A 13,655-nucleotide genomic window follows, 5' to 3' on the forward strand; every position below is an offset into this window, starting at 1 on the left:
GTTGCAGAAGCAGCCTGGGGAGAGCCAGCCCTCGCGTCCTGTGGTGTCCCTGAGATGCGCTCCCCGGGCTGGCTCAGAAGGGAGGAAATATCGCGGTGCTGCCCCCCGGCGCATTGAACTTTTTTGGCTGACCGATTTTCACCTCCACAAGTGCTTCCTGTGCTCAGCCGTGCTCCTTGCACGCATTGGAAACGTGAAAGTAGAGCCCTGTGCCCTACTGGGATCTGAGAACTGTCAAAGATTTGACAAAGCAAATTTTAACAAAAGCCCTGTTATTTTTCAAATAGATTTATTTTGGCAGACATCAAGGTTTTGGGTCGTCTTGTGTAGCTGTTTCAGGACTTTATGACAACTGGTGTTGAGAGCACTGGCAGCGGCTGTGCCCAGCCCTGGTAAAGCGTATGACTTTGCATCGCCAGCCACTGACTGCAGTCTAATGACAGGTATTTTTTTTGGCCATCATGACCTATCTGACTCTGAGGAGGGGTCCTGGGCTGACACCCGGCTCAGGAGTAAGCGCAGATGTCGCGTCACCCCCAAGAGGCCAGTGGCACCCCGCATCCGCCGGTGCTGGCTGCTCTTTGTGGGGCTTAACCATCCGGCCTCAGCTGCGCACGCGGAGCAGCAGTACTGGGGGATGGCTGGTCACCAGCTCTGCCGTGCTTTGTAAAGGTGTTACGTACCAAAGGCTGATGGTTTCTTGGTGGTGCCTGGTGTCAGCCTGTCTGTTCCTGTAGGAGAGGAAATGGCAGCAGCAGCGTGCGACTTTTGCAGAGCGCTCTGGAGCGGACGACTCCTCAACAACTGCTGAGATGCCTCGAGAGGAGCCATGCATGGGTGAAGAAGGGACGGTGGCACCCCCAGGCCAGTGGGTGAGGGCACGCTAAGGCGGTCATCTGTATTTCCCCTTTTGGGCTGACACCCAAGGAGGGGGAAGGCCCCAGCATGGCTGTGTCTTGGGGGGCAGTGGGTGACAGGCGGAAGAGGACAGGCCAGGCAGCCCCTCGCTGTTGCAGGGACCCGAGCCAGATGGTTAGTGTCTCTTGCGTGCGTGTGAAGGAATGGAGAGGCGTACACGGGGACCAGGCGGCCTCCGGGTGTCGGTGCGGGCCTGAGGGGGGCGGCGTGTGCGGGGGCAGGCAGCGGCTGTCCATGGAGGCTGTGCCTGAGTACAGGGGCTGTGGGAAGGCCTGGTGTGCGTGAGGAAGGCCAAGTGCACCCACCGCCTGCCTGGGGCTGTACGTGAGGGCAGGCAGCTGCCTGCGCGGGTGGGGAGGGCTGTGCGGGGACAGGCGGGCTGCACGCGTGGGGACGGGCCGTGTGTCTGTGCGAGGCGCTGCCCGCCGCCGGGCCCTCTCCCCTCCCCTCCCGCCGGGCGCAGGCCGCGGAGCACCGCCCTCACCCGCCGCGGGCTGGGCGGCGGGGCCGGCTCTTTCCCCCTCCCTCCCGCCGCCGCCGGGCCCGCCGCCGCCCCGCCCTCCGCCTCTCCTCCCTCCCTCCCTCCTCGTCGGCCGGGCGGCAGCCGGCGCGGCCCCTTTAATTCCCCCGCTCCCCTCCCCCGCCCCGTCGCTCCAGCCTCCATTTTCCAGCGGATCCGGTACCTGGAGGCGGCGGCGGGAGCGGCCCGCACCCGGCCCCCCCACCCCGTCCCGTCCCGGGCATGGCCGCCAACATGTACCGGGTCGGAGGTAAGCGGCCTCGGCCCCTCCGCGGCCCGCACTCGGCCCCGCCGCGCCTCCCTCCTCCCCTCGGTCCCTCCCGCGTGGGAGCGGCGCCTCGGGGGCCCGGCGGGCCGCGGCGGCGGGGCAGGCCCGGCCCGGCCCGGCCCGGGGCGGGGTGGGGGGCCGGGGTTCGGGCAGCGGCTGGGGCGGGTTGAGGGCCGAGGGGAGAGGATGGGGGGGGGGCCTGGGCCCGGTGAGTTGCGGGGAGGGGGGCGGCGTGGGGTGAGGGGAGGCCTGGCGTGGGGTTAAACGGGGTGAAGGGCCCTCGTGCGGGCGGTGGGGCGGAGAGCGGCCTTAGGGGGCCCATGTGGGGCCGGAGGTTACGGGGCGGTGGGGGGCGCGGGGCTGTGGGAGCTGGGAGTGGGGCAGGGGAGCAGAGCGGAGGAGCAGGTTCCCCACGGGGATGGGGCCTGGGGTGGGATGGGGGGCGGCTGGAGGGGGGGTCAGGCGAGGTTGTCGGGGTGGGGGCCGAGGAGGGGTCGCTGAGATGAGAGGGAGCACAAAGGGGGGCAGAGACCGAGTGTGGAGCGGGGGGCTCGCATCATCTTGCGGGTCTCGGCCTCCTCTTCCCCTCCTGCGGGTTTGTTGTGTGCGTTCCCGCTGGCCTCCTGTCTGATTGTCCTTTGTTTTGGCTCACGTGAAGAGAAAGGAGAGGGATCGGGTTTGGGATTGCATTTTATCTGATACGAGCCGAGGGTGGTCCGGCGTGAATTTGTGCTCGGCCATTTTCCTTCGTAAAAGCTGTTCTGTGGAGCGTCCTTCTCCCTGGGACCATGGGACGTGTGAGAAGCTGTTTCTGTGGGGTTCCCTTCTTTTGAAAATACCCCATTTACCGTGGAGTTCTGTAAAACTGCAATAAAGTAAACAAGGGGAAAAAAATACAGTGAAGGTGGCCAAGCCATCCTGTCTGGCTGCTCTCCATCAACAACTACTTTCTGTTCTTTCTGCTTTTCTGGCCTACTCTTACTTTGTGCTCTGCAGAACGTCGCTTCTTTTGTCACGTTCATACTTTTTTTTTTTTTTTTTTTTCTTCTTCCTAGTTGTACTTGGTTTTGTAGAGGGATAAGGTGTGCCCTGCGGCTGTCCCAGCTTTGTTTCTGGGGTTGCTACAAGCTGGTCGTGTTGGTTTGGAGATGCTGAGAGCAGAAAGGTGATGGGCAGGATGAGCTGTGGGAACGTACAGCTCAGTTCCTGGTGTGACCAGCAACAGGAATTGCTAACTGGAGATTATCGTTTGGCACTTAACGTTATAGGCACCAGTCTTGTGTGTAATGTCGTGTCTAGTATGTTGTATGACCAGATCTGTACTGTGCACTCCATGGGTGGTGGGAAGGGACCTCTGGAGCCCTCTAAGCCAACCTGCAGCTAGAAGCTGACCTGTTAGAGCAGGGTGCTCAGGCCTGTGTCCAGCCTGGCTCTGAGTATCGCTAAGGATGCTGATGCCACCCTTACTTTAGGCCCTGTCCCATGTTTGAGCACGCTTATGGCGAGTATTTGTTTCCTTGTGCCTGGTTGGATTTTCTGGTATTCCAGCTGGTGTCCCTTGTCTCATCCCTGACTGCCTCAGTGGCCTCTGCTGGGATCCGTCCTGTCTGTCACTGCCCTTGTGCCAGGGACCCCAAGCCGGACCCAGCTCTCACAAGCACTTAGCAGAGGAGCGGGACCTGTCCCGTTGCCTTGCCGCCTGCGCTCCTGCTAACAGGGCGATGCTGGCCACCCTTGCTCGAGGGTGCGCTGCTGGGTAGTTTGTTGTCTTACAGAGCGCCTTCCTACAGAAGTGCTTTGCCAACAGACTGTACCCACTGCGGGGAGTTGACCCACCCCGGATGTGGGGCTTTGCTCCAGCCATAGCTGAGCTTCCTAAGGCTGTTGTCAACCCATTTTCCAGCTTAAGTCCCTCTGAATAGCAGCCCTGCCCTCCAGCATGTGATAGGCTCTTCCCAAGTTCCCAAACTTTTAGAAAGTGTACTCTAGTCCCTATCCAGGTCATTAAAAAGACTTCTAAGCACGGCTGGCCCCAGCATTGATCCTCTAGGGATGCCTTTAGGAACCATCAGCCTGGTGAAGATTGTAACTGCTCATCACAATCCTTTGAGCCTGGCATTCCAGTCAGATTTCTCCCGCCTGTATTGTCTGGTTATCCAGGCTACGCTTCAGCACTTTGGTTGAAGGATGCTGCAGGATACTGGCACGGCCTTTGACATAAAATCAAGGTGTACAACTCCCCCCTGCTTTCCCCGCAACCACAGAGCCAGTCTTTTCATCCCAGAGGGGAGCCAGGTTAGTCAGGCGTGATTTGCCTTTGGTATATCCATTTTGGCTGGTCTCTGTCACCTTCTTGTCCTTCCTGTACTTGGACGTGGTGTCCAGGATTTGCTCGGTAACGTTTCCGGGCAGAGGGTAAGGCAGCTGGCTGATAGCCAAGGTTACAGTGCTCCGTTATTGTACATATGGATGAAGTCTTGAGTTGACGTATTACCAAGATCAACATATGGATGGATGCAGCTGTTTCTGTATGAGCTCTCTGTTCAGCCTGAGCCAGAGTCTGTGTTGTTGCATTGTTTCTGACCTCTGGTGCTGGTATCTCCAACTAACGGTTTTGTGCGCTGAAGTTGAGTGCGAACTCTAGGGCAGGATTAAATCCTGAATGGGATTTGTGCATAGTCATTTCTTACACTTTCCACTGGAAGACAAACATTCGGCAGATAATCTGTTACTATTCCTGTTGCTAGTGAATTGTGTTGTGTGAGCTCCAGACCTAACAGCTACCAAAAGCAGCTCATCTGCTATAGATCAATAATGCTCCTCGAAGAATACATTGACTCAGAAAGGATGGTGATGTGATCACTTTTGGCCTAATCGTGAAATGCTGTTAATTTTTGTTTTCAGAAACCAGTAGGTTGATTGCACTTCTCTGATAAAGACTGATGTGTGAATGTGTGGTTGACAGCTCTTCCAGAGGACAGGAAGTGTCTTGCTCTCTTTTAATGTTGACACGCAGTAGTTTGTTTATAGAGGAGCTGAGGAGCTTGTACTGTGGGGGCCAAAAGTGGCATGCAAGTCTTCTCCTTGGTGTTGTGTAGCAGAGTGAGCATGCTGAGGGAGCAAGGAGCTGCTGCTTGAGTGGTTGTAAGATCCTGTGGGTAAGTTGACTGGTGGCGTCAAGATGTTTAGAGAAAGCAACTGGTTCTCCTGGTTCCTACCGAGTTTCTACTGGTACATTTCTGATGGAGTGCGATCGATGGCCAATAAAAATGGAACTCTTATAAGCTAGCATGGTTCACAGGAGATGCAAAGCTTTTTAAATGCGTAGGGAAGATGCCAGGGTAGCAAATTCCAAAAATGAAATATGGGATCTTGCCCGTTGTCCAGAAGGAAATCCTAGAATCACCTGCCTTCAGTGTAGCAGAAGTGAAGATTTTCTTAACAGCTGCTGTACAGCCATGAAATAAATGGCAGCATGATGAGAGTGGGCTGCTTTTGCTTGGAAGGAGTTGTGGTGGGCTGGCCTGCTGCTTCGTGGAGTGGACTAGCAGTCTGTGTGATCACAGACCATATGGGAATGTTGGATAAACACCAGATCTGAGAAGCTTGGGACCTCTGAGCTGGAATTTGGGGCCTCTAATGAAAAAATGCCTGTGGGAGAGAGATGTTCATTGTTCTAGCTGGTGCCAGGCTCCGCTTTCAGGAGAGTGATGTGTCAGCTGCCTGGAAGAGAACAGGTCATCTCGGTATCAAGAGACTTTCCAAGAGCTGTTCTGTCTCCACCTTCTCCGGAAGAGTTGAGCTGTAGTACAAGTATTTCTTTACTGGCGGTAATTGATTGGGCCCCGCTGCAGGTTTATGCCTCTGTGGCACTCCCTTGGCGCAGCGAAACAATGATTTTTGCATTTCCATCTTGCACTGATTTGAGGAACTGAAATTTTTCCACCTTCACTCCTCCTCACTCTTTGTTTTTTCCTGGATTATTTTTAATCTGCATCAGCTACCCGATCTGGTTCACCGTGGGACTGTGTGAACAGCTGAATGGGCTCAGTGGGAGGGCTGGGAACAAGGGGATGGGGAAAGAAAAGGAGAGGAAGGGTGGAGGAAGAACTACTGAAGCCAACACTTTTGCTGAGACAAATGTTCAGTTTATGCTTTTAGATGAAAAGCCTTTTATATGTTCTCAACTTCTAATAGTTGCCCTCTTGTTTGGGAGCATACTCAGCCTCAAAGTTGTCACTGCTTTTGAGCCTATGGCACATTTAATATGTATTTCAAAGACACTGGGAGATATGGTCGCGTGTGAGTCAAGCATGTATGTGCTACCTGCATCTAACATGTTCAAAATAAGTGAAATTTTGACCCCACAGCACGTGGCATGGGCACCTAAGATTCCCAGTAGCTTTGTTCCAGTGTGCTGGAGAGTGAGGCTCCACAACTCACTTGGTGGTGTTACTCTCACTCTCTAGAGTAGACCTGGGATGTGCTGCAGTCATACTTCTCATTTCAGCGTAGCCATCCCCAAAGTTTTTAAGAACAGCAGCATGACAATATCTCTCTGTTATTACACAGTGTTATGAATGCATTGCTGGGGACTGTGGTTTGAGCTGCCCCCCATCCCTTTGCATACTCCCGTTTGGCATCCAGACTCTCCCGGCAGCGTACGGCTCCTGACATCTGTACTGCTGCCAAAGAGCTGTGAGTGGAGGGGTGCGTTTGTCCTCTTGACATCACAGTGATATCAATAATAATTTTCTGTGGCTTTCCTGGTAAAGAACGGAGATCCAGAGCTCTTGCACAGAAACATGTTGAGTCTGGATCTAGAGGATGCAATTTAGATAACTGCAGGTGTGTGTAAACCCTCGCCTGTCCCCTTGCTTTGTTACTGGTGTGTAAGTATTTTGGGTTGCAGGAGGAGTTACTGTGGGTTGTTTGGGTTTGGTTTTTTCTTCTTTATTAACTTCTAGCTGAAGTGGAGTGTTTAAAGGTAACTTGATTAGAGAGTGGGTTTAGTGGGGAGAGGTACTGAGTAACCAGTAAAGATAATAAAAATGAGAGTTTATTCTTGCGACTTTCTGGTAGGTTTCTGTGGTCATTGGTTCTAATAAATATAGGACAGCTTCTAGTTTATCACCTTTCAGTAACAGCCAGGTGGTGGGTTTCTTCATCTTGTCCTTTCATTGTTTCTAGTTACAAGAGTTTATCTTCTTGTGTTTTACAGTCTTCCTTTCCTTCCCCCTCTCCCCCATGTTGGGCTGCTTCAGCCTTCATTAGCCTTTAATTGAGAAAGGTTGCATGGTGGGCAGTGTGTTGTCAGCCAGCCTAGGTGTGTCTGGAGGCTAGACCAGTAACGATTGTGTCACCACACCCTCCGTGGATTTGGAATAGCTGTAAAGCTGTTTGCGGCTGGCAAAATGGAGTGAAAACACTAAGTTTGCTTCTACTGTCCGCCTTCCCCCCTCCTTGTCCCTGGCAGGGTGGTGCTCACCTACAGCCTCTTGTTGTTTTTCTTAGCTGCCTCTTTGGCCAGGTTGGTGTTGCTGGCCCGTTAGCAAGTCACAGCACGGCCATGAGGATGATTTTCTGCTGGGTTAGTAAGTTTAACCAGTTCCTGGGGGGCTGGGCCCTGCCAGGAGGGCTGGGGTGGGGGCTCGGCAGTGGTTTGGTGGGCAGCTCAGCCGCACCTTGGCAGTGCCCACGCGCTGTTTCACTCTTTGGAGCCCATTGGTCTTGTTTGTGTGTTTTGCCTTTCAGTGATGATAAGTAAAAGACACTTGATAAGAAATTGTGGAAAAGGGACTTTTAAACTCTTTAAGCATCTCCTTTTGTTTAACTAGTGAGATTTTGGGTGAATGTAAGAGATTCTCCTTTCACTTGCATCCAGTTATTGTTTTTCATGTTTAAACATCCTAACTTTAAATAAATAAAGAGTACTTAATCTCTTCCCAGTAGGATGAGAAGAGAATAAGGTGGTTGCTGTTACTGGTTTTACTTCTGTTTATAAACCACTCCTGGGCAGTCTTGAAAGCGTGGGTATAAACTGTTGGAGATGGCCTCCTCGTAGTTCTGCATGTCTTCGGCAACGAGTATCTGTTAAGTCAGTGTTACTTCTGCACCAAGTAAGCAGTTTTTACACTTTACCTTATTGCTTTGCAAGATCTTTTTTTTTGTTTTTAAATCCCCAAACAGGTAATTGACCAAACACTTCGGCCGCTTTGTCTGAGTTTCCTGTGAGGTTTAGATAACTGGAACTGTCAGGAAGGGTGCTCTTGTAAGATATTATAGTTCTAGGTCTTCGGTATCTTGGAGCTCGTTGCCATAGATCTAATGTACAAAGAGACCCTGCTTCAAAGTGGTTGGGGTTTTTTTTGGTGTTTTTTTTTTTTTTTTTAAAGTCTGGTATGATTCCTCCTCTCCTTTTTACTTGTAAAACTAAATTTGATCTGTTGGACTGTCTGTTGTTAACAAGAACTAATGAGTTTCTGCTGTAATTATTTAATGCGTGCGAAAGCATTTCAGTAGGGAAAGACATCGAGGAATTTTTCACATTAAAAAAGACACAACCTTCTTATTTTAAAAGGAACTTTGTTATGGCACAGTTCAAAGAGGTTGAATCCTGGTGCTTAGAGGAATAATTTAATTTATTCTCCGTTGCAGATGGCAAGTTTCTCATGTCCAGTAAGATATGGGATACAGCTGTCTCTGGAGTTTAAAACACTGCAAGGTCCTCAGAGCTAGTGCTGGATATTCAAGCATAGCAAAATTTAAGCCTTAAATATATCTGGCAACCTTTTTATGTCCATATATTTCACAGATTTTCTTTAAATATACAGTAAAGCCTAACATGAATTGAAGGAAGAAAGTTTTCTTGGAAGCTTCAGGAAACGCCTTGTCTTCTCCCCTGTGCTGCTCCTGCACTTCTTGCTCCCCAGTCATTTTGGGAGATTCTTAGTGGATTAGCCTCAAGAGGCATGGAGACCATTCTTATCTCAGCAAGGAGTTCAGCACATAAAGACAATAGCCTGCATACTTCTGATTTACTTGTTTACTTTGCCAAAAAAAAAAAAAAAAACCACCCTTGAAATTTCAGCTTGACCTCCATGAAAAATGTTTCTGTTTACTTCTAAGCTCTGGTTGTTGGAGGAGACGTAGGCCTGACAGAACAGAGGAGTCCCCTCAGGCAAAGCTCCTGATCTGTGTCTTGGGTGATCAGTTTACTGCCATCGTGGGGACTTGTCCTTCACATATATCTCCATTGCCTGTGGGGTGTGAGCGTGAGTAGTGTGTCTTGTGAGAAATGTGAAGACTTCCTCAATTTGTTATCCCCTTAAGCCGTAAGGGAAGGCTTAAGTCTTGAAGAATGAGGCTTTCTTCATGGTCTGCTGCAGAATTGAACATCTGTCTGGTTTTGGTATATCACTTGTAAGTAAACCTCAGTTTCTGCTCGCTGAAGTAAGCGAGGAGGCAGATGAATCCGTTTCAGGGGATGGACCTGTGAAGTACCAGTGAAGCTTTCAAGCTGTGTAGCCCAGCCCAGAAGGAACCATGATCTCGTTTTCCAGCTTCTCTTTAGGAAGGAAGAATGTTCCTGAGATAATTTTTACCTGACATTGATCAATGAAGTAAAGCAAAGAAGTTAGTTGGCAGCTTTAAAGTGAGTTTGCAAGTGAAATAAAAGATTTGGGCTTCTCCAGTCTTTTACACGTGTGTTAACTCGCAAGCTGTTCAGTCTTCATGGCGCCTGGGATTTCACAGCTCTGCTTCTGTGCATTGCCAGATCACCAATTGCGATCTGTGTCAGATGTGGCCCATGGTAATGTTTCTGTTAAATTGCACATGATGTGCTCTAGTTAATTCGGGGACTTCACGCTTTTATGCGAGATGTAGGAGGACAGACGATACTTGACCGAGCATAAAGTTAGTGTGGTGTGAGCAGATGATTCCTGATTTACCACAGAGCTTGTCCTTACAGGGTTAAGTTGTCAACATCCGAGCAAATTTGAACCAGCCAAGTGAGACAGTTTCTGTGGATGTCTCTTTTGGTAGAGGTGTCGATTTAAGCAGTGCCTGCTCACAGACACTTGTTGCTGTCCTCACAAGCCGAACTTCCTTAGCTGGGCTTACACAGCTCGGTGTGGCTGTGCAGCGAAGCAGGTCAGGGAATTGGTTTGGTTGGGAGACAATTTTTTTGACCTGGGTGAGTTCCTAATCAGGTTTACTGTGTGCGTGCCTGCCTCCTCCCATCCATGGAGAAGCTGTCACAACTTGAGGGGGTGGTATGAGAGGGCAGGGGATGAATCAGCTTCACTGGCACTCTTTTTTGAAAACATCTGCAAAACTATGGCAGGAGTTTCTACTGGATTCGTGTTTTACATTGTGAAGCTATGATGGTTTTGATTTGGCAATGAAACTTCTACTCCTGGACTTAATATACTGTCATACCGTGGCCTAAGCAGTTAATTTCATTTTGACTAACTGAAGTCGAATATTGCTCTTAAAGAAACAAAACAAAGCAACCAAAACCAAAAACTTCCTTGCCCCCCTCCCCTGTCTTCCTTTACAACCCACCTTTGGGGAAAGGCTTTTCTTTTTTTAAGCCTGGACTGTTTCCATGAGGTGGTTCATGGTATTGCCCAACAAAGAGTTGTACTGGTGCAACTGAAATTACGTAGGCTCACAACTTTGCTACTGCAGAAAATGTTTGTATAGCTACATCCTTGGGAACTGGAGTGGCAGAAGAGGTAATACAAAACAGGCTTTGTGTCCAGAGGACTTCGAATCATTCTTAAATATCTGATGTAAAACAGAGACAAAAAAAAGTTGTTCTCCAGGAATATTTAAGTGTACGCTTGTCCGGTGGGAAGCTGGAGGGAGCTGACTTGGTGAACCTAAAGGGTCAGTAGCGCATGCAAATGTGCCTCAGTTATAGCTGGGATATTGGGAGTGGGTTAATTGAAATAGATTTCCTTGTACTGCCATATAATTGATTTCTAGGAGCAGAATTACTTCTTTATCCTCAGGGTAGTACTTTGGAAGCTTAATTTTATTTCCAGGATTCTCAGAAGTTCTCTTTTTAAGTCTTGTTTGTACACAGTCTCCCTACCTTACCTTTTAGCCAGCATCCCTAGTAGCAGTTATTTCAGTGTGGCATAGTTCTTATTTAAGAAGAGTGACCTGCGAAGTACTGCTGACCCATAACCTCTTTTTCACTGGTACCAGCAGATTGCTGTCCTTTTGGTTTTTTTCCACAAATCTTCTGCACGCTGAAGATAGCCAACAGTTTTGTTAGGAACAGAAATAATGACATTGACTTTATTTAAAATTTGTTTTCTTCCTTCTCTGAGGTGGTTCTTCCCCTTCTGCTCCCACTGCTTTGTAATTTTGCACTTTTACTGGGAAAGGTACCGTAAAAACTCTGTGCCTGGTCCAGAGCCATGATCTTGAGTCTCTGTACTGTTGTTGCTAGGCAGAATACCTGCCGCCTTCCCTGGCAGAGAGGGTAAACTTTTGGGAATACACATGGTCACCATAATCAGAAGTTAATCGAGCCCAGGACCTTCCTGGAACAGCACTGGCAATAGCAGTGTTGGGAGGTGTGTAAGAAAGTAAATGCTTCTGACAATTCCTCCCAAACACCGTGGAACCTCCAATGATTTGCTTTAAAATATACTCCATTAATTGTTTCTGACATGGGAACCATTTCATATCTCTGTCTGTCTTACCCTTCTCACTTGTAGTTTTCGTATCTCTGTTTTCAAGATAGGGGACAGTGATCAGAACTTAATTATCTTTGAGACTTCTGTCCCTCTGTGAAATGTTTTAAATCAAACAAAGGGTTCAGGAGTTAATAGGGAAGAACTAATGCATGGATAATGGAGTTGCGTAAACCTTGTTTCACTAAGAATCAGGCAAAAAAATGATATGAGACTGGACGGGAATTTTCCTTCCACCCTTTGACATGATAGAAAACAAAGAACAGAAGACCTTTGGGAAGTTCCAAATACCTTCATGTTTCAGAGTTTAAACTGGGTCAAGGAACCACCAATTTTTACAAGCAAGTTGCATGTCATTAACTTAGATGTTTGGCTTTTTTTTCTCCAGAAAGGTAGAGAATATTTATTAGATTGATTAGGGTTCTGTGTGGTAGATATTTGAGTTTTTGTTTGTAACAGTTGAGGTGCTTCATAAGTTTGGTTTTGGGTTTACTTTTTTTTTTTTTTTGTAGTACTTCTTAACACATGAGAAGAGCTTGCACTGATAAAAGCTTGTATCAGCTTTTTATAGGCCTGTGTATAATCCAGTCCAGTTACATTGACCTTGCCATGAATTCCTTCTACTTTAGGGTTACAGTTTGGGGAATATGGAACCTGCATTTTTTTGGAGGCAAGTCAGGAAAACTGATATGTGGTTTTCATCTCAAAACAAGCAAGTTATTTTGACCATCCCTTTCTAGATACAAGTTCAGCACATTTAGAAGAAAACGTGATGTGAAACATTTTGTTTAACACATGACTGTGACATAATCCTCGTTTCTTGAGCATTTTACAGTTTGGGAATTCTTAAGGTGAGGCGATGAAAGCCTATTCCTGCTTCTTGGTGTTCTTTGATCACATACTCCAGCGCAACCCACCTTTAGAAATAACAGTCTAGCCATTAGAAAAAGAGATGAATTAACAAGCTCAAGGAAGTCCACTGCCTGTTTCTGACAAGCACTCTGAGTTAAATTATTATATTAATGTGTGATAAAGGTATTGATATTTGCACTGATTATCAGCCTCTACCCGTTTTTGTGCAGGTGCGTGTTTCATGGGGACTTGGCAAAAAGTACATGGGTTTCACACTCACATATTTCTGAATTTGTCGCTTTTTTTTTCCCCTCTCACTGCTGGGGGCTGGAAGGGCATCTTGTTCTATGTTTTATTATTGAAAATAAGATTAGAAGTTGGTATGAAACTGAGAACATGGACTTCTGCCATGCGCTTTGAATACGTGAGGCTGAACTTCCTTTAGTACAAAGCAATCTTGAGCAGTGCTTCTGCATGCAAATGTGTGTAGATGCATGCTTGGAATTTGATTGTCGTTATAGAGGCTTTAGTTTACTAAATGAAACTGAGTCGTCCTTTCCTTGCATGTATCCGGACTCTTCACTTTACAGCTCCAGGGTTCTTTCAAGTCATGTTGTTTTTCTTGGAGAAGGGGTGGAAAGGGGAAGTTGAGCTGCATTTACTGCATGCAATTGTACACATGCATCTATAAATTATTTTTTTGGAGGTTTTACAGAATACTGTCGGAGCTGATGGAATCTGGAGAGGCTGTATGCTTGCTCACCACTAAAATGCTTGGCACATGGCTGCTATGATGATGTATTTGTTTTTTAATATCTAAGATGATGTCTTCCCAGTACATCCCTGTAGGCTCAGGGTTGTACAGGCACCTTTGTTACGCTGTCTGCACCCCCTCCATGAGGGTAAAAGCAACTTTCCATTGTAAGGGCTGGTAGGAGAAACAAACATTTTACATAATTATAAAACAGCATTGTAAATTAAGGTTTTTCTATATGTATAACTACTGAACCTGGAAAGCTATGGGAGCTAGCAGAGGAGTTGTGCTGTAGAAACTGCCAAATGAAGACTACAAACTGCCAGGCTGAAGTAGGAAATCGTAAAGGGAAGGGTAGGGCTGCAGCAGTTCCTTTAAGAGTGTTTTCCGGCTCCAGTCTGAGAAGCTGCAAGTACATCAGGAGAATTTGGCTGTGGATCACTTTGCTTATGCATGGAGGCATCCCACCCTCGTTGAATGGAGTTTGCGACGTCTGTAGACCTGATGGTGACCTAAAACATTTGACTGACTGCCAGAGCCTGCTGAGTCCTGTGATTGGTAGCTTTTGAGGATGGCAGCCTTCCTTGCTAGAGGAAGCCTTGTATGTTCTTACCTGACTCAAGACTGTTT

At 48.2% G+C, this 13,655-nt stretch overlaps 1 protein-coding gene across 3 annotated transcripts in view; it reads left to right on the plus strand.

The window, feature by feature from the left end:
- The first annotated feature begins 1,499 nt into the window (after positions 1-1,499).
- Positions 1,500-13,655, plus strand: part of MTA1 (metastasis associated 1) — an 85,221-nt gene continuing 73,065 nt past the window's right edge. For 2 of the 3 annotated variants that reach the window (XM_086753132.1, XM_086753133.1), the window contains exon 1: positions 1,501-1,688. In XM_086753132.1, coding sequence (XP_086609258.1) covers positions 1,661-1,688 — 28 coding nt within the window. In that variant the 5' untranslated portion in view covers positions 1,501-1,660. Of the gene's footprint in view, positions 1,689-13,655 lie in introns of all 3 variants that reach the window. The other variant, XM_086753134.1, reaches the window with a different exon arrangement.

This window comes from Chlamydotis macqueenii, chromosome 8 (genome assembly GCF_036417535.1).
Source record: "Chlamydotis macqueenii isolate bChlMac1 chromosome 8, bChlMac1.mat, whole genome shotgun sequence".
NCBI classification, from domain to species: Eukaryota; Metazoa; Chordata; class Aves; order Otidiformes; family Otididae; genus Chlamydotis; species Chlamydotis macqueenii.